Source organism: Lycium barbarum, chromosome 4, assembly GCF_019175385.1.
Source record: "Lycium barbarum isolate Lr01 chromosome 4, ASM1917538v2, whole genome shotgun sequence".
In the NCBI taxonomy this organism is placed as follows: domain Eukaryota; kingdom Viridiplantae; phylum Streptophyta; class Magnoliopsida; order Solanales; family Solanaceae; genus Lycium; species Lycium barbarum.
Window position 1 is genome coordinate 140,117,759 of NC_083340.1, and position 25,635 is coordinate 140,143,393.

At 33.9% G+C, this 25,635-nt stretch overlaps 1 protein-coding gene across 1 annotated transcript; it reads left to right on the plus strand.

Annotated features, from left to right (window-relative positions):
• The first annotated feature begins 3,038 nt into the window (after nt 1–3,038).
• On the plus strand, nt 3,039–11,725 carry LOC132636670 (protein NRT1/ PTR FAMILY 6.4-like). Its single transcript, XM_060353639.1, has 5 exons — nt 3,039–3,201; nt 3,303–3,423; nt 8,627–8,844; nt 9,431–9,972; nt 10,592–11,725. The coding sequence occupies exons 1-5, from the start codon at nt 3,199–3,201 to the stop codon at nt 11,481–11,483; spliced, it is 1,776 nt and encodes a 591-aa protein (XP_060209622.1). The 5' UTR covers nt 3,039–3,198; the 3' UTR covers nt 11,484–11,725.
• Nucleotides 11,726–25,635: the final 13,910 nt, after the last annotated feature.

Here is a 25,635-nt window from a genome sequence, read left to right on the forward strand (position 1 = left end):
AATCAATTACCCTTATTCCTAGCCATCAATCATTTGGAAAGAAACAAATAAAACACAATTTTTTTTTCTTTGATCTAAAAAATTTCCAAGTTTTCTATAAGGAAAAGTAACCACAAAACCTTCTACGAATAATTCTTGCGGCTCAATTTTGGAGGTTATAGCAAAGTTTTATACTATAGTCTATGCCTTAAGCCGCCTTTGATGATATGCGTTATTTCACTAACTCGATATAAAAAACGACCAGCTCCATGTGAACCAAACTTATATTTTCCTTTCTTCTATCTTTACTATATTAGAATTTTTATATCAAGAGACATTTCAGTAATTAAGGTCTTTTCATCACTTATCGATTCTTGTCAAAGTGTTGTTGCAGACATCATTAAATTATAAATATGTGCTCTTTCTAAAACTTAAACTTTCAAATGAGATAGTCACATACTTCTAAATGATATCAGAGCAGGCAAGGTTATCTGTTCAAGTCTTATCAGTTATCACCGTCACGTTCTTGGCTCATGAAAAAAATCAAGTCCGTGTGTGTACGTGAGGAGGTCTGTTCAACATAAAATTAAATAAATAAAAATTTGTTCTAAAATTTTAGATGAGATGATTAATTACTGGTTACACACTTCAACAATCAACACATGTAACTGACTATTTATTACTTAGACGTAACAAATATTCTTTGCATTGAGTATCCATATATAACTTTCACTCTTTTCATAATCAGAAAACAAGGAAAAAGCCAGACAACAGAAGAAAAGAGAGAATTGAAAAGGAATTGAGATCAAAAGGTCACTTTAGCACAAGTGTCTTATATACAAAGAACAATGAAAGATGATAAAGGGAGAGCTAGGTGGCACGAGTATATTGGGATGGCATATATGAATATCCCATCCCCCACCAAAAAACAAAAAAAAAAAAAAAACAAAACAAAACAAAAAGGAAGTAGCTACAAAATTTATCTCTAATTTATCACTTAATAACCATAGCTAACAAAATCTTTTTAATATATCGCTAATCCGTCGTAAATAAGACTAACGAAGAACTTTTATTATTTAGGAACAAAAGTTATCAGTCGCTAATTCTTACTTTTCTTGTGATATATATTAATTGGATAATCTCAAAGTCACAATAGCTAATCATGTGGATACTGTCTCAAAATCTTAGTGCTGTTAGATTCTAGATGTGTTATGATTCCACCATGGCATATATCTCAAAAATGTATAAAAATGGAATTGCAGTAACACATCATTCTTTCCTTTAATTCCTCTTTTTGCGGCAGTTTCCCCTTTTCGCTACTATCTAGTATTATTGCCTCTAATTTATGATCAAAAGTTGTGGTGTAGTCATAAGTACTCTTTCATTCTTAAGTAGACGTTTCGGGTTTAAACTCTAAACACAAAGTTATCTTTAGTAGGAAACGCTTACTTTCAAAATATAATTTTCCGGTATGAATTTGAATTAATCGGGCTCCAAAACACGTACCGGACAACAAATGACAGAACCCAAAAAAGTATAATGCATGTCTTTTTCTTGAAACTTTACCCTTTTCAATACTAAAGCATATAGAAAAGATATCAAGGGAGAGACAACCACACACGTATCTAAAACGAATTATACCTAACACATTTCCATAATAGGGAAGTAAAGATACGAAATACCTTCAAAGTTGGAATGTAATGCCAAGTTGTCACACTTGCATTTGTAATCCGTATATTACTATATAATTATATATAATGGCTCAAGATGTTTAAGTGCATTTGCCTTCTTTTTTATGACAAAGGATCTTGATTTAATAAGAAAGAATATACTTCCTTTGTACCAATTTATATGACACTTTTTATTTTTAATAAATCAGTCCCAAAAAGAATTACAACTTTTTATATTTATTAATAATTTAAATATAAACTCAATTATTATTATTATTATTATTATTATTATTATTATTATTATTATTATTTGTGGTCGATCGCAAGAACCCATAAAATTTTAGATTATGGATCGCCTCAATCTGAAATTAATCACGTATAACATCATGATCACCTTTCAATTAGAGGACAGAATCTAAGGGCAACTCGTTATCCCATTGCATAGGTTATCCAACTATATATGCGTGGCATATAATCCAAAAAAAGAAAAGAAAAAACATTGTAATATCTTGGCTATCTATATTCACCAGTTTCACCAGGAATTAACCAATAGACTCACTTTTATTTTGAGACTTCAAATTTGACTAATAATTCTGTGGTTAAGTTCAGCAGGTTCATTTATGTGTGTGGTGCCAAGGCACTCTCAAAATCTTTCAATTCATGGTCTTCCTAGTCATCAATTATTTGGAAAGAAACAAGGAAATAGAACATGTGCCCTTTAATAATACCACTATATACAAGTGGTGGAGACACATTGCTTCACGTGGTGTCTATCTAACCTACTTCATCGAAAATTTCTATTAAATTTATATACATATAGATCTTATTCCTAGGTATATATACAACAAACAAAGTGGTGGAATTAAAAATTTTAATAAGAGATTTCAAAACTTTAAACTTGCGACCTAAAATACAAATTTTGAACTTATAACTTTGCTACTGTGATGAAATTTTGCCTTATGTTAGAGGGATTCAAAAGTTTACAAATATACAAAAATAAATATTATTGTCCTATTTGAAATACGATGATCTATTCAAGGTGATTCAATTAACCGCTTCCTTGACTGTGACTCCGCCATTGCACATATAGGATCACAAATAATTTTGTGTCCGCCATTAACTGTACTAATTGTTCAATTCAACAAAAGGCTTGAATGCATGTGTTACTCTTGGATTGGTTGGCTGAATTTGAATCACTTGTGGGGACGTGTTGCGTGGTCCAAATGAAAATTGGATCTGCACTATTGACTTAGAATCTGAAGTTTACCTTGGACGGATAAAAAGCCAAAAAAGAAGCCAATGATAAAAACGTTACATTCTACTTTCTTTTTTAGGTAAATAATACATTCCTAGGCAATCCAATTCTAGGCGCCAGTAGGCAGTGGCGGAGCTATGCCTACCTTTTCCAACTTTTTGCCTAATCATTCATTTTCTCTCTTTTTTTGCTTTATAAATATATCTTCCCTCCCTCCGTATTCCTCAAATTAACTATCCTCTTCTATATATCTCTCTTCTGCCTTTTCTCTGTTGTGAACACAATTGCACTACAATGGTAATATGCTAAACTCAGCTATTATCACTTCATTTCAACAATACAAATGTTTTTATGGTTAAGTATCTTATGTTATCTTTCTTTCTATCATTCATTCACAGGGTTTTGTTCATAACCATGCTGAAAAAGATGGTTCAATTGATGGAGCTCTAGTCGATTTTCATGGAAATCCAGTCGATAAATCGCGTACTGGAGGATGGCTTGGTGCAGGGATAATCCTAGGTATGCTCTGTTGGGTGTGGAATTGGCCAAACAAGTCAATTCTTTTGTTCACATAGTCGTGATGTAAGCGCTTACCTCATGATAGTCGTGATGTAAGCGCTTACCTCATCATAGGAAATTCATTCCTATAAATAGGTAGCTTATGGTTCATTTGTAAAACACACCAAATTGAAGAAGACAACACATCCCAAAGAGAGAGAAAAAATCTAAGAGAAATACTCTTAGTGAAAGGCCTAAGTAAGAGAAGGTCTTTGAGAGAATTTTCTGTGGTAAAATTCTTGAGTGTAATTGGGATTGGGGTTGTGAGGTTGAGTGTTGTAAACACTTGTAATATTTCTTCTTTAATAAGATCTGCAGCAGCAACGTGGACGTAGCTCTCACATTGAGGGTGAACCACTATAAATCTGTGTGTGCTATTTATTCTTCACTTACATCACGGCGTAAGTAGGTTCTGTCTAAGGAGGTTGGTATTTAAGTGGTCCAGCTGTGACCCTCCAATCTTTCCTGGGAACCTGCTTACAAAGGTCGGATTTGGGATTTAAATCCTAACAACTGGTATCAGAGCAACAGGTTGTGTTGTGATTTAGAAACGATGGGAGGCGAAGATGGTACGACGCACGGCATCGGTAAATTCGATGGTACAGACTTTGTGTTCTGGAGAATGCAAATTGAAGATTATTTATATGGCAGAAAGCTTCATGAACCTCTGAGTCCGAAACCAGAGGAGATGAAGCAAGCAGATTGGAATCTCCTAGACAGACAAGTTCTGGGAGTCATTCGGCTGACGCTGTCAAAGAACGTTGCTCACAATGTGGCAAAGGAGAAGACCACTGCAAATATGATGAAGGTATTGTCTGACATGTATGAGAAACCTTCAGCAAATAATAAGGTATTTCTCATGAAGAAACTATTTCATCTAAAGATGATGGAAAATGCTCATGTTGCTGCACACGTAAATGAATTCAATACCATTGTAAATCAATTGTCATCGGTAAAACTTGACTTCGATGATGAAGTGCAAGCTCTAATTTTGTTGGCATCCCTACCAAATAGCTGGGAGCCAATGAGAGCAGCGGTTAATAATTCTGTCGGTAGTGAAAAACTAAAGTTCAACGATGTTAGGGATCGTATCCTTGCTGAGGAAGTGCGCAGGACAGATTCTGGAGAGGCATCGACGAGTTCTGCTTTTAATGTTGAAAACAGAAGCAGAAATTATGACAAAAACTACAACCGAAATAGGGGCAGATCGAAGTCAAGGAATGGCAGGGGTCAATCCAGACCAGGACGAACATTTGAGTGTTGGAACTGTGGAAAACCAGGTCACTTCAAGAAGAACTGCAGGGCGCCAAAGAAGGAGGACAACAAGGGGGCTGGAATCAACGCTGCTACGGAAGACATTGGCGATGCGTTGTTGCTATCGGTTGACAGCCCGATAGACTCTTGGGTGCTTGACTCAGGAGCGTCCTTTCATACCACCCCACATCATGATATAATGACAAACTACGTGGCTGGGAATCTCGGCAAAGTTTATTTAGCCGATGGAGAGCCGCTAGATGTTGTTGGCACGGGAGACATTAATTTGAAGATGTCAAATGGATCCTCGTGGAAGATTACAAAAGTTAGACATGTTCCAAAGCTGATGCGAAACCTGATTTCAGTAGGTCAGCTTGATGATGAGGGATATGATCTCAACTTTGGTAATGGGTCTTGGAAGGTGGCGAAAGGTGCTATGGTAGTTGGCCGAGGAAAGAAGATTGGCACTCTCTACATGACGGATAGCTGTCGTGATATTGTTGCTGTGGTTGACAACACAAAGAAGACAGATTTGTGGCATTGTCGGCTTGGGCATATCAGCCAGAAGGGGATGAAGTTGTTGGTGACAAATGGCTTAATTCCGGAGCTGAAGACGGTGGACCTTCATACGTGTGAGAGCTGCATTCTCGGAAAACAAAAGCGAGTAAGCTTCTCAAGTGCAGGCAGAGAGTTGAAGGTCGAAAAGCTAGAATTGGTGCACACAGACGTGTGGGGACCTACCACTGTACCCTCCCTTGGAGGATCACACTACTACGTGACCTTCATTGATGATTCAACCAGGAAGGTATGGGTTTATTTTATGAAAAATAAATCCGATGTGTTTAGTGTATTCAAAAGATGGAAAGCCATGGTCGAGAATGAAACAAACCTCAAGTTGAAGTGTTTGAGGTCCGACAACGGCGGAGAATACACTGATGGTGATTTCAAACGGTACTGTGCCGATAATGGGATCAAGATGATGAAGACTATTCCTGGAACGCCGCAACAAAATGGAATAGCCGAAAGAATGAACCGAACGTTGAACGAGCGTGCTCGGAGTATGAGAATACACTCTGGACTGCCCAAGACATTCTGGGCAGATGCAGTCAATACCGCGGCCTTCTTAATTAACCGAGGACCGTCAGTTCCCTTGGATTTCAGAATTCCAGAAGAAGTCTGGAGTGGCAAGAAGGTAAATCTTTCATTTCTGAAAGTGTTCGGTTGCTTATCATATGTTCATAATGATGATACGGCTAGAAGCAAGCTTGATCCAAAATCAAAGAAGTGTTACTTTATTGGCTATGGTGACACCGAGCTTGGGTACCGATTTTGGGATGAACAAAATCGGAAGATCATCCGAAGCAGGAATGTTGTCTTTAACGAAGAGGTACTGTACAAATACAAGCTGCAAAAGAATTCAGAATGTCAGGACAAGGAATCGGAAATAGTCGATTTGAAGGACTTTCCGGCACCTGAGCCGCAGCCAGGTACAACCGAGGCAGAGGAACAAACAATCCGAGAAGGTGCTGATGAAAGTGATGATTCTGAAACAAATGAACAGACGCCAATCACAGAGCTGCGTAGATCATCCAGGATCAGGAAGCCGCTTCACAGGTACTCTCCATCCCTCAACTACATTCTACTCACTGATAGAGGGGAGCCAGAATGTTATGAAGAAGCAATGCAAGTTGATGAATCGACTAAGTGGGAGCTGACAATGAAGGATGAAATGGATTCACTATCGGCAAATCATACATGGGAATTATCCGAGTTGCCAAAGGATAAAAAGGCATTGCAAAACAAATGGGTTTATCGGATAAATGAAGAACCCAATGGAAGCAAGCGTTATAAAGCAAGGCTGGTTGCAAAGGGATTTCAACAGAAATAAGGCATTGACTATACGGAGATCTTCTCTCCCGTAGTCAAGATGGTGACTATCAGAACTGTTCTTGGGCTGGTAGCAAAGGAAAATCTACATCTGCAACAGATGGACATGAAAACTGCATTTCTTCACGGTGATCTAGACGAGGAAATCTACATGCGACAGCCGGAGGGATTCAAAATCAAAGGAAAGGAGAATCTGGTGTGCAAACTTCAAAAGAGTCTGTACGGACTAAAACAGGCTCCAAGACAGTGGTATTTAAAGTTTGACAGCTTTATGAAGAAAGCTTATTTTTCAAGGTGCGAGGCAGATCACTGCTGTTACTTCAAAAAATTTGAAGACTCGTACATGATACTGCTACTCTATGTCGACGACATGCTAATCGTAGGAACAAACCTACAGGAGATTGATCGGTTGAAAAAAGGGTTATCGGAAGAGTTTGCAATGAAGGATTTGGGAGCTGCAAAGCAAATCCTTGGGATGAGAATCGACCGAAGCAAGGAGGGCATCAAACTCTCACAAGAAGAATATGTGAGGAAAGTTATCAAAAGGTTTAACATGCATGATGCCAAGCCAGTCAGCACTCCCTTGGCTGGACACTTTCGGTTGTCAAAGGATCAGTCGCCGACAACCGAGGATGAGAAGAAGCAGATGGACAAGATACCTTATGCATCTGCAATCGGTAGTCTTATGTATGCAATGATATGTACAAGGCCAGACATTGCACATGCAGTGGGAGTTGTCAGCCGATTTATGAGCAATCCGGGAAAGCAACACTGGGAGGCTGTGAAGTGGATATTCAGATATCTGAAAGGCAGCTCGAGTTCAGCTCTGTATTTCCGAAAATCAAAAACAGGATTGCAAGGGTATGTTGATGCTGACAACGGTGGTGATATTGATAGCAGAAAGAGCACATCCGGGTATGTTTACACCTTCGGAGGTACTGCAATCTCTTGGGTTTCCAAGTTGCAAAAGATAGTAGCTCTCTCTAGTTGTGAGGCTGAGTACGTTGCTGTGACGGAGGCCACAAAGGAAATGATGTGGCTACAATCTTTTCTGCGGGAATTGGATCAGGACCACGAGGGAAGTGTGATATATTGTGATAGCCAAAGTGCCATTCATTTGGCAAAGAACCCGGTCTACCATGATCGAACGAAGCACATACAACTCCGGTACCATTTCATTAGATCAGCTTTGGAAGATGGAGCGCTAGTGCTTGAGAAGGTCGCAGGGAGTCAGAATCCAGCAGACATGCTGACAAAGGCAGTGACGATAGACAAACTGAAGCTATGCTCAGCTTCAGTTGGCCTGCACGAAGTATGAAACTAGGAAAGAGCTGCTGCATCGATCAAAGTGTGAAGACAAATTAAAATTAGTCTTCAAGTGGGAGATTTGTTGGGTGTGGAATTGGCCAAACAAGTCAATTCTTTTGTTCACATAGTCGTGATGTAAGCGCTTACCTCATGATAGTCGTGATGTAAGCGCTTACCTCATCATAGGAAATTCATTCCTATAAATAGGTAGCTTATGGTTCATTTGTAAAACACACCAAATTGAAGAAGACAACACATCCCAAAGAGAGAAAAAAAATCTAAGAGAAATACTCTTAGTGAAAGGCTTAAGTAAGAGAAGGTCTTTGAAAGAATTGTCTGTGGTAAAATTCTTGAGTGTAATTGGGATTGGGGTTGTGAGGTTGAGTGTTGTAAACACTTGTAATATTTCTTCTTTAATAAGATCTGCAGCAGCAACGTGGACGTAGCTCTCACATTGAGGGTGAACCACTATAAATCTGTGTGTGCTATTTATTCTTCGCTTACATCACGGCGTAAGTAGGTTCTGTCTAAGGAGGTTGGTATTTAAGTGGTCCAGCTGTGACCCTCCAATCTTTCCTGGGAACCTGCTTACAAAGGTCGGATTTGGGATTTAAATCCTAACATGCTCTCCATCACCGTGAAATCAACTTTGTTATTCCTGAGCATAACAAAAATGTTTGTCATAGTACTCAAAATGTTAATTTATCTGTTTCAGGGACAGAGCTATCAGAAAGACTATGTGTCATGGGAATATCAATGAATTTAGTGACTTACTTGGTTGGAGATTTACATCTTCCATCCTCTGATTCTGCTAACATTGTCACCAATTTCATGGGCACACTCAATATTCTTGCCCTCCTTGGTGGTTTCTTGGCAGATGCTAAACTCGGCCGTTATGCAACTATTGCAATCTTTGGTTGCATCTCTGCAGTGGTAAGCTTAAACTATTAGAGAGAGCATACTTTTAGCTTATTTAACGATGTTTTCAATGCACCTTCTCAATTGTGGTTTTGATTCTTTCACATTGAAACAAACACGTGGAAGTTCTTTTTGATAACGAGCGTCAGTAAGAACACAAGACTTCTGCCTTTTTGATACCATGTTGAATTTATTATATTTGAATTTAGGAGTAATTAAATTGAATTAGATGCTTAAACTGTTGGAGAGATCACATTTCTAATTTATTTTGTTAAATCTTCAAAACTTCTGAAAGTGTGAAGCTTACTTTATGAAGTAATTAGAGGCTTTAGCTGTGAGAGAGAGAGTACACTTCTGAAATATTTGATTATGTCCTCAATCTGAAAGCGCGAAGTTTCTAATGAAGTAACTAAACGCTTTAGTTGTTAGAGAGAGCACACTTCTGATTTATTTGATTATGTTTGCAACACTTTTAAAATCGCGAAGCTACCTTATGAAGTAACTAGATGTTATAGCTATTAGAGAGGGCAAACTTTTGATTAAGTAACAAAGCAAGAAACTTGTTAAACATTCATCTAACATAATATGTGTCTATAACCAGGGAGTAACACTGTTGACACTAGCAACATCCATCCCAAGTATGAAGTCGCCCGCGTGCGACTCAAGATCAGAAGGCCACTGCATCGAAGCCAGCGGGCAGCATCTCACTCTCCTCTTCGCACCATTATACACCATATCCCTCGGTTGTGGCTGGATAAAGTCAAACGTGTCCGGTTTTGGATCAGACCAATTTGATTCGTCGAATCCTAAAGAGAACAAGGCCATGATATACTTCTTCAACAGGTTCTACTTCTGCATAAGCCTTGGATCTTTGTTTGCAGTGACTGTGTTAGTGTATATACAAGACAATGATGGGAGGGGCTGGGGTTATGGAATATCAGCAGGCACAATGGTACTAGCAGTGGCTGTATTGCTTGGTGGAACAAAATTTTACAGATTCAAGAAGCCAGAGGGAAGTCCTTTGACTACAATATGGAGAGTTTTGTTCTTGGCTTCGATAAAGAGAAAGCTTTCTCACCCTTCAGATCCTGGATTCTTGAACGAATATCACAATGCAAAAGTACCACATACAGAAATGCTGAGGTGAGATTTATATTTAACTCAAAACTACCAAAAACCAGGATTAGCGATGGACAAATTATGCTAAACAGCAAAATCTGTTGCTAATCCTATTTAGCAACGGATTATCAGAAAAAATATGTCAGCTACGAGCAATTTGGCACCAAATTAGAGCTGAAGTTTGTAGCTAATTTCAGTTTTTTTTTTGTAGTGCAAGTCCTCTCACTTACTTTTAAACATTTTGAGAAGGATGGGCTAGTGAATAGGGTAAGGGAATGACACAAATGGGTAATAGGCATATTCTGTGGGGTTAAACTGGTCGAAAGATACTCTTAACGTGGTGTGATATCATCCTATTTGAACCAAGCACACACGGTTTTTCCCAAAAGGCATCATGAAGAGTATCTAATACCTTATAAGTAGCTTCTACTTTCCATGTGGGACTTTTTTCATAACCTAAATTATTTCTCCAAGCACTGGAATCAAAAGTTGTTCTATAAAATTTGACATCTTTAACAAGATTTTAACTGAATGAACTTTTACAGGATGAAAGCAAGAATTAATCAATCACCACAGCAAATTAGAAGCAGTGTATTCTTGATTTTCATGTAGAAGCTAATCAGTATGTTCTTGTTATCAACAGGTGTTTCGACAAGGCAGCGATTCTTGATAATTATGCAGTTGCAAATGAAAATCGAAACAACCCATGGATAGTATCAACGGTCTCTCAAGTCGAAGAAGTGAAAATGGTTCTTAAGTTGATTCCTATATGGTCCACGTGCATACTCTTTTGGACGGTTTATTCTCAGATGAATACCTTCAGCATCGAGCAAGCTACCTTCATGAATCGAAATGTTGGCAAATTTGGCGTCCCAGCAGGGTCCTTTTCCTTTTTTCTCTTTATTTCGATACTCTTGTTTACTTCCATAAACGAAAGGGTCACCATACCTATTGCTAGAAAAATCACGGGCAATAACCAAGGACTCACAAGCCTTCAAAGGGTTGGAATTGGACTAACACTATCTGTTGCCGGGATGGTAGCTGCAACTATAGTAGAAAAACAAAGAAGGGAGAACGCCGTAAAACATAACTATAGCATAAGTGCTTTTTGGTTAGTCCCTCAGTTCTTCATTGTTGGCGCTGGCGAAGCTTTCGCCTATGTTGGGCAACTCGAGTTTTTCATCAGGGAAGCACCGGAAGGAATGAAATCTATGAGCACCGGCCTATTCCTTACCACGCTCTCCATGGGATTTTTTATGAGTAGCTTGCTAGTTTCACTTGTAAATAAGGTAACGAACGGAAGCTGGCTTAAAAGCAATTTGAATAACGGTAGGCTGGACGGATTCTACTGGGCGCTAGCAGTGCTCGGAATACTCAATTTCTTGGTTTTCCTAGTTTTCTCAATGAGACACCAATACAAGGCGCAAAACCTTAACAGTGCTCTTGAAGACTCGGAAGAAGAGCTCAAGAATTGGAACGATACGAGTACTGACAACACCAAAAAGTGCACTGGTGCTGCAGTGGAGCAAGTCTAAATGCTCTGCCATGATATGTTTTGCTAGAAGCTTAAACAGCCACATACAAACAGCCAAGGGCGGAGGCAGAGGCGTGCAAGGGGTTCAATCCAACCCCCTTCTTTGGAAATTTATATTGTAAATAGGATAAAAATGATTTTCTTTTGCATCCCTATGCAGAGGCGGATTCAGGATTTTAAGATTCTGGATGCCACACTATTTTACGCTTCGACTTAATCTATTTTGAGCTTCGGTTCGGGTTATTCGTCTTTTTGATTTATATATAGACATACCGATTGCCACACTATTTTGGGCTTCGACTTGATATATTTTGAGCTTCAGATTGGGTTCTTTGTCTTTCCGGTTTATAAATACAATTAAACAAAAAAATATACTCCGAAAATTGTGATAATTTTGAAGAAATCATAATTAAACTTCAATAATATTACTAATATTAACATTTTTTTTATATAGCCGCCTTGGAGTGGCGGGGGTTTGGCTAGATTCATACCTCGTATTTAATAAATAAAAATATCATTTTATAATCGTTGATGAATTTACATATTTTAGGTTTATCGTCTGACTCAAGGATAGTTGAGTCAGACAACTAGAACAAGGACTCATTCTAGATGTATATGTAGATACTCAAAACAAAACACTTTGAACTATAAAATAGAAGCAAAAATCATAAAATCTAAAATGTCAATAGTAACTTATAAGGAAAAAATAGTTAACAACAAATAAAGAAAAAAGAAAGAAAAGAAAAAACAAGGAAAAGAAAGAAAAGAAGAAGCAAACTAGAAAAAAGAAAATAACACAAAAGGAGAACGAATCTCCTGTAAGCTGTACGGCAGTACAAGCTTCTTAAAATAGAAAACAGAATAGATTTGAAAAAGAAGAAAAAGAAGCGGAGAACATAAGGTTTGACCTCGCGTGCTAGGGGCAAAATACTCATCCCTCCGCCAGTGGCGCCAAGAAACTATTTGTTCGTCTGAGTGCCACTCCACCTATTTAACCCATTTTCTCTATATTTACACATAAATACACAGGATTTTGATCGAAGGTGTGCAGGTGGCGTGGCATCCCTCCCTCCTTAGTAGATCCGTCTATTAGCGGAAACGTAAAAGAAATAACACAAGATATAAAAAATAATAGACCCACATACCGGAAAAACTTTTAGTTACAACAAGAAGAAAGACCGTGCATGTAGAGATAGCTAAAGTGGTAGCTTATGATGCTTTATCATTTTCCTTTCCTTCGGGGCCGGGTTTTGTAATTTATATTCAACGTAGTTATAATCCGATGTTTGAGGGTATTCCTAGAAGTACTTGTAGAACGAATATTATGGATTTATATAAAAAGTATAGATTTTATTTGCGTCATGTACTTAATTCTTTAAATTGTAATGTTTCCCTTACCGTCAATCTTGGTCTTAATGTTAATAAGTTAGATCATGTCATTTGATAGATGATAATTGGGCGATGCAAAAAAGAATTATAGCTTTTTATATATGATGAAGGGAAGGGTCGTCACGACGGTAAATTTTTAGCGAATGAAATAACAACTAATATGAACTTTTTAACATTTACAAAAAAAACACTTTGTATTGCTTTAGATAATGCTTCTGACAACACAAAGGCGGTTGGCCTTATAAAAAATGAATTAAACCTTCCACTAGAAAATATTTGCCATGTGAGATGTAGTTGTCACATTTTAAACTTGATTGTTAAAGATGGTCTTAAGTCATTTGATGATTCTATTCACAAGGTTAGAAATGCGGTTGCTTTTCTTTTTTGTAATGTCAATAGGGTTAAAAGTAGAGATTTTAAGCAACAATGCGTGAGTATTGGTCTTATACCTAAGAAAATTCAAGTTGAAGTTGATACTAGATGGAACTACACTTACATTATTTTACAACAAGCATATGAATATAAGGTTCCCATATAAAATACTCACAACAATCACAATGAGGATATTAGTGAGTGGTTAAGTAATTCCGATTGGGAAGATGTTATGGAATGTACTACACTTTTAGGAACTTTTTATAATGCTACTCTTGCTTTTTCTAGGCAATTGTATCCCGCGGTTACCGGGATTTTAGCATACTTAGCCGAAATAACTAGAGTTTTATATGAGTATAGTGAAAAACCGGGTTATCAAGCGGCTATTCATAGTATGAGTGAAAAATTTAAGAAGTATTATTTTCCCATCACAACTTTATTTATATTGGGCTCTATTCTAAATCCTTGTCTTAAAACTTGTTATACCATTGAGTTGGTTAGACAAATTTATCATTATTTAGATATTACTGCCGAGGAACCATCTAAATTTGAGGCCGAGAAAGCAGTAGATGTTGAGCTTAATTTTTTTTTTTACAAAACATTATTCTAAGTTGGAAGAAAATGCTACACCCATTGCTCCACACCCTATTACTTCTACTTCTCAAACTAAAAAATGCGGCATGTCTAGTTTAGGAATTTGGAGAAACATTTCTACTACTCCTTCTAGTAGTAGTGCAAACTTTGATGAACCTCACTTTGATTTGACGCAGCCAGTGGTGGAAATGAACGACGAAGTGGACAATTCTTAGCATGGTGGAAGAAATACAAGGCAAATTATCGGTACTTGCAAGAATGGCTCGGGATATCCTTAATGCTCAAATATCAACCGTGGCTTCGGAAAGTGCATTTAGCCAAGGAAGACAACAAATTCGAGACCATGGACACTCCTTATCCGGATTTAGCTTGCAATTACTAGTTTGCATTCGCAATTGGATTAGATCGGAGCGGCGCAATCAAAGTCTAGCGGCGGTGGAAGGAGAACAACAAGAGATTGAAGTTTCAATAGCAAGTGAAGAAGACCAAATTGAAGACATGGAAGATATCTCAATGGATGAATATGATATGGCGGACATTACCCAAATGGTTGAAACAATGTGTTTTTATTCTTGTACTACTTAGTTGCAACTCATATTTATTTGCAAATTTAAAAAAATTACAACTTGCAAATAAATACTAGCCATTAATGAATAAAATATATGCTCATTGAGCTTTCTTCTATTTACTTGTGTTCATATTCTTACGAGTATTCAAGTTAATATTACTTATATTAAGTTAGGAATATACCTACAATATACTCTTATAATATACATCTACTTAAATTATAAAATAGAAAGTTATAACTTTATATATTTATAAATATACAATCTTGAATTTTATAATACTCATGAGTTATTAGTAAATATAAAATTTAAGTTATAATACATATAACGTAAACATATATACCTACAATATACTTAGAATATACTTATAATATATACATATACTTAAGTTATAAAATAGAAAGTTATATACTTAGAGAAAAACAATCTTGAATTTTATAATACTGATAAGTTGTTTGTAAATGTATAAACTTAAGTTATATAATACATATAACTTAAACACACACACATATATACACACACTTAGAATATATACATAACATATATAAATATACTTTAATTAAAGATATACTTGAAAATAAAAAGTATACGATCTGTATTACATATACTACATTTATAAGCATAGGTATATATGAAACTTATATATATATATATATATACATGATGTGCTGTGAAATTACGGGATATTCGATGCTAATTCCTTAAGCTTTTGTGACTCTTCAAGCACTTTTGTTGTTACTTTTTGTGTATTTATGTTGTTTTGTAGGATAAGATGCCCGGAGAGCATAACGGAGTAAAAAGGAGCAAAACAGAGCAAAATAGAGCAAAAATAGAACAATCAGCATTTTCTGGCAGCATTTGCTGCAGCATGTTGTGCATGCAGCATCTGCGAGTAGCAGAGCTGACAGACAAATTGGCACAACATGCGACTCGCATGTTGCACCTGCGACACAAGATGCGAGTAGCATGTTTGCACGCAGGGTATTTTTGTCCAAATTTTGTTCCCGTTTTGGCACTTCTATAAATAGAATGCTAGGGTTTCTAAAACTTATCTTTGGCAGTTTTTTACAAGTTTTGGAGCCTAGGTTTTACACCACACCTTTGGAGGAGAAGATTGGAGCTCGTTAATGATAAATTTCTCAACCCTTTCTTTAATTCCTTGCTTTGTATTGCTTATTTAAGGGTGTTGTATTTTATTTCATTACTTGAATCTTGTTTATGATATTATTGATTATTAAGTGTTGGATTAAAACTCTTGTTATGCTTATGTATTGAATGGTTGTTATTACTAATGAAGTGGGTTTATTGTTTCTCTATTAACTCTTCAAGCTTTAATGTCCTTTAATGGTGTACAACATTATTTGTGCCTAAATACCCATACTTTGCTTGGAAAAGAAAGTAGAGGTTAGGAAAAGAGTTAATAGCAAGAATTTGGGTCATTAAACCCATCTAATAACTTGAGCTCGGAAGAGGATAGTTACTTGAGGTTAAATTGATTGTGCCCAATATCACACTCTAAGGCTTGGAAAAGCTTAAGAGTGAAATTCATTGATTTGGTTGGAAGACTTTCAATGAGATTTTAGAAATCATTATCTATTAATATAAACCCGTTCTTAGTTGTAAAATCGTGAAATACATTGGATCGTTACTTGAGTGTAATTTCCTGTGTATCCATGCTTGCGGCCATTGATCATTTTACTTGCTTTCTAGGTTAGTTTATATTTCCGCATTAGTTATAATTTTCTCAAAAACCAAAAATTACCTATCGTTTGGATTTAGCTTAGTTGGTGAAAGTTCCTTACTTTCTTAATCGCTAGTATATTGTTCCCTGTGGGATCGATCCCGACTCATAGTTGGGTAAATTATATTGCATACGACCGTGTACACTTTCTCTTTGAGGAGTGGATTTGGACGTTATCAATACACACACTTAGAATATATACATAACATATATAAATATACTTAAGTTAAAGATATACTTGAAAATAAAAAGTATACAATCTGTATTACATATACTCCATTTATAAGCATAGGTATATATGAAACTTATATATATATATATATATATATATATATATATATATATATATATATATATATATATATATATATATATATATATATAATCGGCCGGTTACGATTCGGGTATTTTCAACAGGATAACTGGCCCCGATTAACCGGGTTTCCATAATCGATTTTTTAACTGGCTGGTTGGCCCAATCGGTGCCGGAACCGGGCCGGGTCGAACCGGTTGACAGGTTTACCGTGAGTGTGGTTGAATGATACCTAAACATTACTACTGTCAGTTGATGGAAAAAGATTGGTTGCAAGGTTTTTATGCAGTTGTAGGACCAATCATAAATGTAATCGACAATAAAGAGATCAATTAAAGCTTAGAAATGTTAATAACACAGTAAAGCCACCATGTAACTGGAATTGCGTGCAATTACATAGTTTGGCATGTTTGTCAGGCCAAGTAATTACATGGTCAACATGTAATTGGGAGGGGATAATTACACTCTCCAATGCTCAAGAGATGGTTGAGAAATTGATGTAATTACACCCTGTAATTACAGGATTACTTTTTAATTTCTTCTCTTTTTATTTTTATTTTAATTTCTTTTCTTTTTAATTTATTTTTAATTCTATTATTTAATGTCTTTTTTATTTTCACATCTTAAATTATTTTTTTATATTATTAATCTTTCATTTTCTTTCTTCGCATTTCCCAACCTTTACTTCTTGTGATTCCATATAATTGCTCGTATTTTTTTTTTCTTATTTTCTTCATTTAGCGTAACTACGTTATTATTTGGTTTTTGAAACTATACTTCCTAATATTATAAACAATGAGTCATAACAAACTTGACATATAGCTAGTGATGTTATAAAAGTAGAATCCCGTTGTTGAATGAGGTTACAGACATAAATATGTTTTCACTTTATTTTGAATTATATTTACTTAAGTTATATTGAAACTTTTTTTATGTTATGTTGGAATCTGACATAAAAGTATCATGTTAATTTTTTTTTTAATTTTGAAATTAGGTTATATTTTCGATTTCAATTTATTTGTTTTAGTACTATTAACTTGTTGTTTTACATTGCATGTTTTTCATTTTCTACTTACAATTGATAAATTATTTTTTTGTCAGGCATTTGAATAATGTTTAGACATTATATGTATAAATATTAACTTTATTGTCACATCCAGTCCATGATGTTCTTTTAAAGTGTGTGCTTTTAATCTTTATAATTAATTAAATTATAAAATTATTAATTTGAAAAATATATATAATCATTTTTACAATATTATTTACAAATATGTGATTATTAATTAATATATTTTCAAGAAATAATATATATCTTAAAAACCTAACTTATTATATCATTTGTAAAGACACATATTTGTCAATTATTAATTTTTATTTTTAAAATAATCTAACTGTGCAATTACACATGTGCAACTAAATAATATGCTTGTAATTACATTATGATAAACAAACAGGCAATCATAATTGCTAGACTGTGTAATTGCTGCCCTAGTAACTAGACCAATTCCAATTACTAGATGGCTTTCCAAAGAGACCCGATACTCCCTCCAACCTCAATTAGTTGCCATTAATTTTCGCTTCTTAAGAGTCAACTTGACAAATCTTTAAAGTTAAATTGGATATTAATTATATCATCGCAATATTTTACAATTAAAATTTTGATATTTAAAAACGACATAAAAAGTACTACCACTTGCCATTTTCTCATGCCAATATGATGAAAAAATATAATTTAAAATGTTAATCAAAGCTCACATAGTTTGACTCTCGAGAAGTAAAACATGATCCAAACTTAGATTTTCTTTTTTTAGCCATCCTTATTAATACTCGCTCCATTCATTTTTACTTGTCCACTATATGAAAAATGCATTTTTATTTTTTACTCATCACTATTAGTAAACATATCAAGAGAAAAGCATATTTTTATCATGTTTTAACCTTAGCATTAATTACTTATTTCCCATATTGAGTATTTCCCAAGACCTAAGATTAAACATCAAGTAATACGAATATATACTGTCGTAAAATACCCATATCAATTATTATTTCTTAGAGGATGTGCAAAGTCAACTGAACAAGTAAAAGTGAACGGAGAGAGTATATTAAAAGTTGGGATTTTGCTATATAGTTACATAGTAGCTTAACAATGCCCACAACAATGGCAATATATATATATGTATTACAAATTTTAGTCAATATGTAATGTACAATCAATTTATAATCATTGTATAACACTAATTATATACTTGTTATACGCTGAATTTACCTCAGCGATCATTACAAACTATTATGATTAGGTGGGTGACCACTTAAGCTAAAAATAGCCAACGGATATAATAATACATATATAAATCAATGTATAATACTTACGTAACTGGTTTATAATCTATGTATACGAGTTAGGAAGAATTAAAAATGAATCTGACTGCTATTTGCGCAAAGATAAAAATGAATCTGACTGCTATTTGCGCAAAGATCCCCACTAGCTGCTCTTAAAAGTTTTATCAAAGATATATTTCAATTAAGGTTTTTGTCATCACATTCTGATTGGAATAACCTTTGACGTCTTTTGTCTATAACCATATCCTTGAATATCTATATTCCTCAATTGTGACCAATAACCTATAACCATATCCTTGAGTATCTATGTCCCTCACTTTTGTCTCATCATAAAAAGAAATGGCTTCTTCCAAACTCCCAATTCAATAGCAATATCACATCATTCTTTCCTTTAATTTTCACATGCATGTCCTTTTCTTAAAACTTTAACCTTTCCATTGGAAAAGAATAATAAAAAAAAAGATAGCTAGTGAGAGAGACTCCCATTAGCATATCTGAAATAACGAATCATATCTTATGAATTTCCACTGTTAAGAAAGAAAAGAGATATAAAAAATAATTACCTTTGACGTCGGATTGGTCGTCAATGCAAATTGAAACACTTGCATTTTGAGTTGATATGCTATATACATTGCAGTCAAAATTTTAAGTGCATTTCCTACTTTTTCATACGAAAAATCTAGTTAAGTAAAAAGGGAATATATTTTAAAATTTCTTTTAGCTTTAAAAATATGTAGAAAGTGCATTTGCACCTATTGCGAAAAATGTGCATCTAACCCTAGTAAAGATCGATTTATTTTCTGGAGTTGATATCTTATACAGTGTCTTTACCATTTTTCAATGGAAATAATAGAAAATCATTCACGTATCTAATTAAAACGATATAATCCGCACCTAACTCACTTCCACTGTAAGGACGAAAAGATAAGAATACCTTCAAGGTTACGTTTGACTATAATAAATGTCAAGTTGAACACTTGCATTTCTAGTCGGTATATTATTATATTCAACATTTTAAGTGCATTCGCTAATTATTTTTGATAGGATAACTTAAGTTTACTAAAAGAGAGAATACTTGTTATTACTTTACATTATTAGTTTACATAACTTAAAGTATTTTACGATGCGGACTCTCTCCCATGAATTAAAAGGCCATATAACATGATCACATTTCAACTAGAGCCAACTAGCCAATTAAGGCAATGGCGGACCTACGTTATAGATGGGGCTAAAGCACCGGCCGGCCCGATACTTTTAGGGGCATTTTGGAGAAACAAAAAATGGATACAATGCTAATGTAATATCTTCATGCTAATCTTCTACCCATAACCACGTAACCCGCTTTCAGTAACAATTTTGAAATCGAAAATAACTGAGCATACATAATTCAAAAATTCTAAATCCGTCACTATGTCTAGAAAGACAAGATAACTTGTTATCCCATTGCATCAATATATCTAACTATAGATGCATGTTGTTGTTGTATAATCCAAAGAACAAATGTAATAGTTGGGTATCTATATTCACTACTTTTGCTGGGAAGTAATAGCAAGCCTCACTTTCTGAGACTTCAAATTTGACTAATTTTGTGGTGCTAATGTAGTCAAAATCTATTACCCTTATTCCTGGCCATCAATCATTTGGAAAGAAACAAATAAAACACATTTTTTTCCTTTGATCTAAAAAATTTCCGAGTTTTCTATAAGGAAAAGTAACCACAAAACCTTCTACGAGTAATTCTTAAGACTCAATTTTGGAGGTTATAGCAAAGTTTTATACTAGTCTATACCTTAAGCCACCTTTGATGATTGCGTTGTTTCACTGACTCGATATAAAAAAGGACCAGCTCCATGTGAACCAAACTTACAAAATTTATCTCTACTTTATCGCTTAATAACCATAGCTAACAAAATCTTTTTAATATATATCTAATCCATCATAAATAAAACTAAGGAAGAACTTTTATTATTTAGGAACAAAAGTTATCTCTCGCTATCTTACTTTTCCTGTGATATATATTAATTGGATAATCTCAAAGCCACAATAGCTAATCATGTAGATAATGTCTCAAAATCTGAGTGCTGTTGGATTCTAGATTTGTTATGTTTCCACCATGGCAGAGATCTCAAAAATGTATAAAAATGGAATTGCAGTAACACATCATTCTTTCTTTTAATTCCTCTTTTTGAGGCAGTTTCCCCTTTTCGCTTCTACAGAGTATTATTGTCTCTAATTTATCATCGAAAGTTATGGTGTAGCGATAAGTACTCTTTCATTCTTAATTAGACGTTTCGGGTTTAAACTCTAAACACAAAGTTATCTTTTGTAGGGAACGCTTACTTTCAAAATAGAATTTTCCAGTATGAATTTGAATTAATCCGGCCCCAAAACACGTACCCAGGGGTGGATCCACCCTTTAGGGTGGGGGTGGCATGGCACCCCTTCGATTAATAATTTTTTTTATATACTTATGTTGTTATTTGTTTAAATTAGGTTAAATATTTGATCCTGTCACCCCCCAGTCGTAAATTAGACAAAGGCGTCACGACCGATAGACACAAGTTTGAATCTATCTTGAGCATTTTCCAACTCCCATTTTTCTTTGCGCTTTTTACTTCCTTTTACCAGTAATTCCCTTTTCGGCTCTCCCAATTTTCTATTTATCTTTTTATTATTTAAATTACCTTTCCTCTTTTCTATTATTTTATCTATGATCTCTAGCGAGAACACACAAATAAAAACTACAAAATCTCTTAAATTAAGAATTTCTTTTAATCTCAAATCTGTGAGTATCTAAATCGAAAAACTTGGGTCTCAATGGGAATTTTGGATTGAGATCAAAATTTAATTTATTTTTTTATTTTTATTTTTTTTTGTTTATTACTCCCTCCGTCCATGTTTACTTGTCTATATTTGACTTGGGACACTCTTAATAGGCAATAAATAAAATGAGAAATGAATTGGAGTACTTAATAATAAGGGTAAAATAGGTATAAATGGTAAATTATGTCTTGGTTTTTCAAACTATATAACTTACAAGTAAAAGTGGACATATATTTTTAGTATAATGGACAAATTAAAATGGACGAAGGGAGTGTATTATAAAAATTTATGTTATTCTATAATTGTTAAATTCAATTTAAATCACTTTACTACTTAAATTATGATGGAAATTTCGTAAGCACTGCTTAGAAAAAACATGAAATTTATAATTTATTTTTGAGAACTTGTAATTTATCTAATTCTACATTTACTTATGGGGTGTATTTACCTATTGAAGAGTTTTTCTGTTAATTTTCTTATTTTGATTGGTGTAATTCTTTTATTGAAGATGTTATTTTATTGTGCAAATTCATTTTTTAATATACATAAGAGATGCAAGTCCCTTGGTGAAAATGTTGATTTTACTTCTGTTGTTAATGGGTGTTAATGAGTGTAATTTCTTGTTTAAGATGCTAATTATGTTCGTTTTTTTATTTTTGAGATGTAATTTTCATAATTGCAAATAAAAAAAAATCTATTAAGTTGACCTGAATAAACTAAAAAGAGATAGACTCAACCCAAATATACCCTCCTAACAAGATGTACATTGAAGAAAATTGTGGAATCCACCACCTTCAAATCCTAGATCCGCCTCTGCACGTACCAGACACCAAATGACAAAACCAAAAAAAGTATAATGCATGTCTTTTTCTTGAAATTTTACCCTTTTCAATACTAAAGCATATAGAAAAGGTATCAAGGGAGAGACTACCATACACGTATTTAAAACGAATTATACCTAACACATTTCCATTATAGGAAAAAAAAAAAAAAAAAGATACGAAATATCTTCAAAGTTGGAATGTAATGCCAAGTTGTCACACTTGCATTTGTAATCCGTATATTACTATATAATGACTCAAGATCTTTAAGTGTATTTGCCTTCTTTTTTATGACAAAGGATCTTGATTTAATAAGAAAGAATATACTTTCTTTGTATCAATTTATATGACACTTTTTATTTTTAATTAATCAATCCCAAAAAAATTACATCTTTTTATATTTATTAATAATTTAAATATAAACTCAATTATTATTATTATTATTATTATTATTATTATTATTATTATTATTATTATTATTATTATTATTATTTGTGGTCGATCGCAAGAACCCATAAAATTTTAGATTATGGATGGCCTCAATCTGAAATTAATCACGTATAACATCATGATCACCTTTCAATTAGAGGACAGAATCTAAGGGCAACTCGTTATCCCATTGCATAGGTTATCCAACTATATATGCGTGGCATATAATCCAAAAAAAGAAAAGAAAAATCATAGTAATATCTTGGCTATCTATATTCACCAGTTTCGCCAGGAATTAACTAATAGCCTCACTTTTATTCTGAAACTTCAAATTTGACTAATAATTTTTTGTTTAAGTTCAGCAGGTTCATTTATGTGTGTGGTGCCAAGGCACTCTCAAAATCTTTCAATTCATAGTCTTCCTAGTCATCAATTATTTGGAAAGAAGCAAGGAAATAGAACATGTGCCCTTTAATAATACCACTATATACAAGTTGTGGAGACACATTGCTTCACATGATGTCTATCTAACCTACTTCATCGAAAATTTCTATTAAACTTATATATTTATAGATCTTATTCCTATGTATATATACAACAAATAAAGTGGTGGAATTAAAAATTTTAATAAGAGATTTCAAAACTTTAAACTTGCGACGTAAAATACAAATTTTGAACTTATAACTTTACTACTGTGATGAAATTTTGCCTTATGTCATTTTTGTCGTCCTTGAAATACGATGATCTATTCAAGGTGATTCAATTAACCGCTTCCTTGACTGTGACTCCGCCATTGCACATATAGGATCACGAATAATTTTGTGTCCGCCATTAACTGTACTAATTGTTCAATTCAACAAAAGGCTCGAATGCATGTGTTACTTTTGGATTGGTTGGCTGAATTTAAATCACTTGTGGGGACGTGTTGCGTGGTCCAAATGAAAATTGGATTTGCACTATTGACTTAGAATCTGAAGTTTACCTTGGACGGATAAAAAGCCAAAAAAGAAGCCAATGATAAAAACGTTACATTCTACTTTCCTTTTTAGTAGGGGTCTACATGGATCGGGTTGGTTCAGATTTTTTAAAGACCAAATCAAACCAATTGCATCGGGTTTTTAAATCTATAAACTAAATCAAACCAACAAAAGTGGGGTTTTTCAACCTCGGGTTTTCTCGGTTTTTTCGGGTTGCTCGGGTTTTTCGGGTTTTTTCCGGTCAAGTCTTCATACAAAACATATAACTTATACTTCAAATATTTCTTTAGTCCTATTAAGATACAACGATCTAATTAAGATGTTTATTAAGAAAATAACACAAAACGTGATGAGAGATGACATTGTACTAAAATATTCAACGAAAAAAATTAATGAAATTGCATAAAATAAAATTATCATAATCTAAAAATACTAAGTCATGCTACAATAAATACAACTAATTTATAAGACATGTAAAAAATGATCATAATCTAAAAGTACTAAGTCATGCTAAAATAAGTACATCTACTAAGTATTAATTACATGACTAAATATTAAGAAAAAAATAAAATTAAGTTATGCATTTTTACTTTCTAAACTAATATAAAACTAAAGAATAGATATTATTGTCATTCCAGTGTTAGATATGAATTTCTTTTGTTAGCATTAGTATTGATTTGATTTTTGTTGAATTTTATTTGAGTTACTAATATCATTGGGCTATAAAACTTATTAAACCATTCAAAAGTCTAATTCCAAGCTTGAAATAATATGTTAAAAGACAAAAAATTATGAAAAAGTTAAAGAAACATTTATAAATTACATTATAAATAAATATTTCTATGTATAAAATGTGTTTGAAATTTTATAAATTTAATGTCGGGTTTGTTTGATTTGGTTTGACTTTTTTTAGTTAAAACCAAACCAAACCAATAGTGTTCGGGTTTTTCTTTTTAAAACCAAACCAAGTCAAACCAAACCACTAGTCGGGTTTTTTTTCTCGGTTTGGTGCGGTTAATTTGTCGGTTTGTTTTGTACATCCCTACTTTTTAGGTAAATAATACATTCCTAGGCAATCCAATTCTAGGCGCCAGTAGGCAGTGGCGGAGCTATGGAACGTACGAGAGTTCATCCCAGTCCCTTTACTGGACAATTACGGCATAGATATATAAGATTAAACATTTATATATGTAGCAGATATTGAATTTTTCGTATGTTTAACCTTATATTTTGAATATCCCCTAGTGAAAATTTTATGACTTGTTTTAGACCATAAGTTTCAAAAGTTTTTTTTTCTTTCTTAAACTCCGTGCCTAATCAAACTATATCACATAAATTGAGACGGAGGGAGTACATTTTTCTACCAGATAACTAATTTAATGTATTTGCAGGTTAATGATACCTTATTAATAAGTTTTATAATTATTAAAGTTTCTTCATCACACAATTAGATGACTTTTAACGAAAACTTTATTTATGAGGAAGAAAGTTAAGTAGAAAAATTAGAAAATCTCAAAGGGACACAAGTGATTCGATATCCTAAAACTAATATGATAAAGTAGGATAATTACAACTTGCAAAAACCATAAATCGAAAAATATTTTCATATTTTTGTGAATTTGTGAGCGTGTGACTTTATTTATAGATAAAAATAAATCTGTTTTGATACTTATTAAATTATGCACTCATTATTTTGTGTTAAGGGTTTATGCTGGTTAAATGCGATTTTTAACCTTAGCTTTAGACTATTTTTTTTTTAAATTATACCTAAAAATAATTTTAGTACAA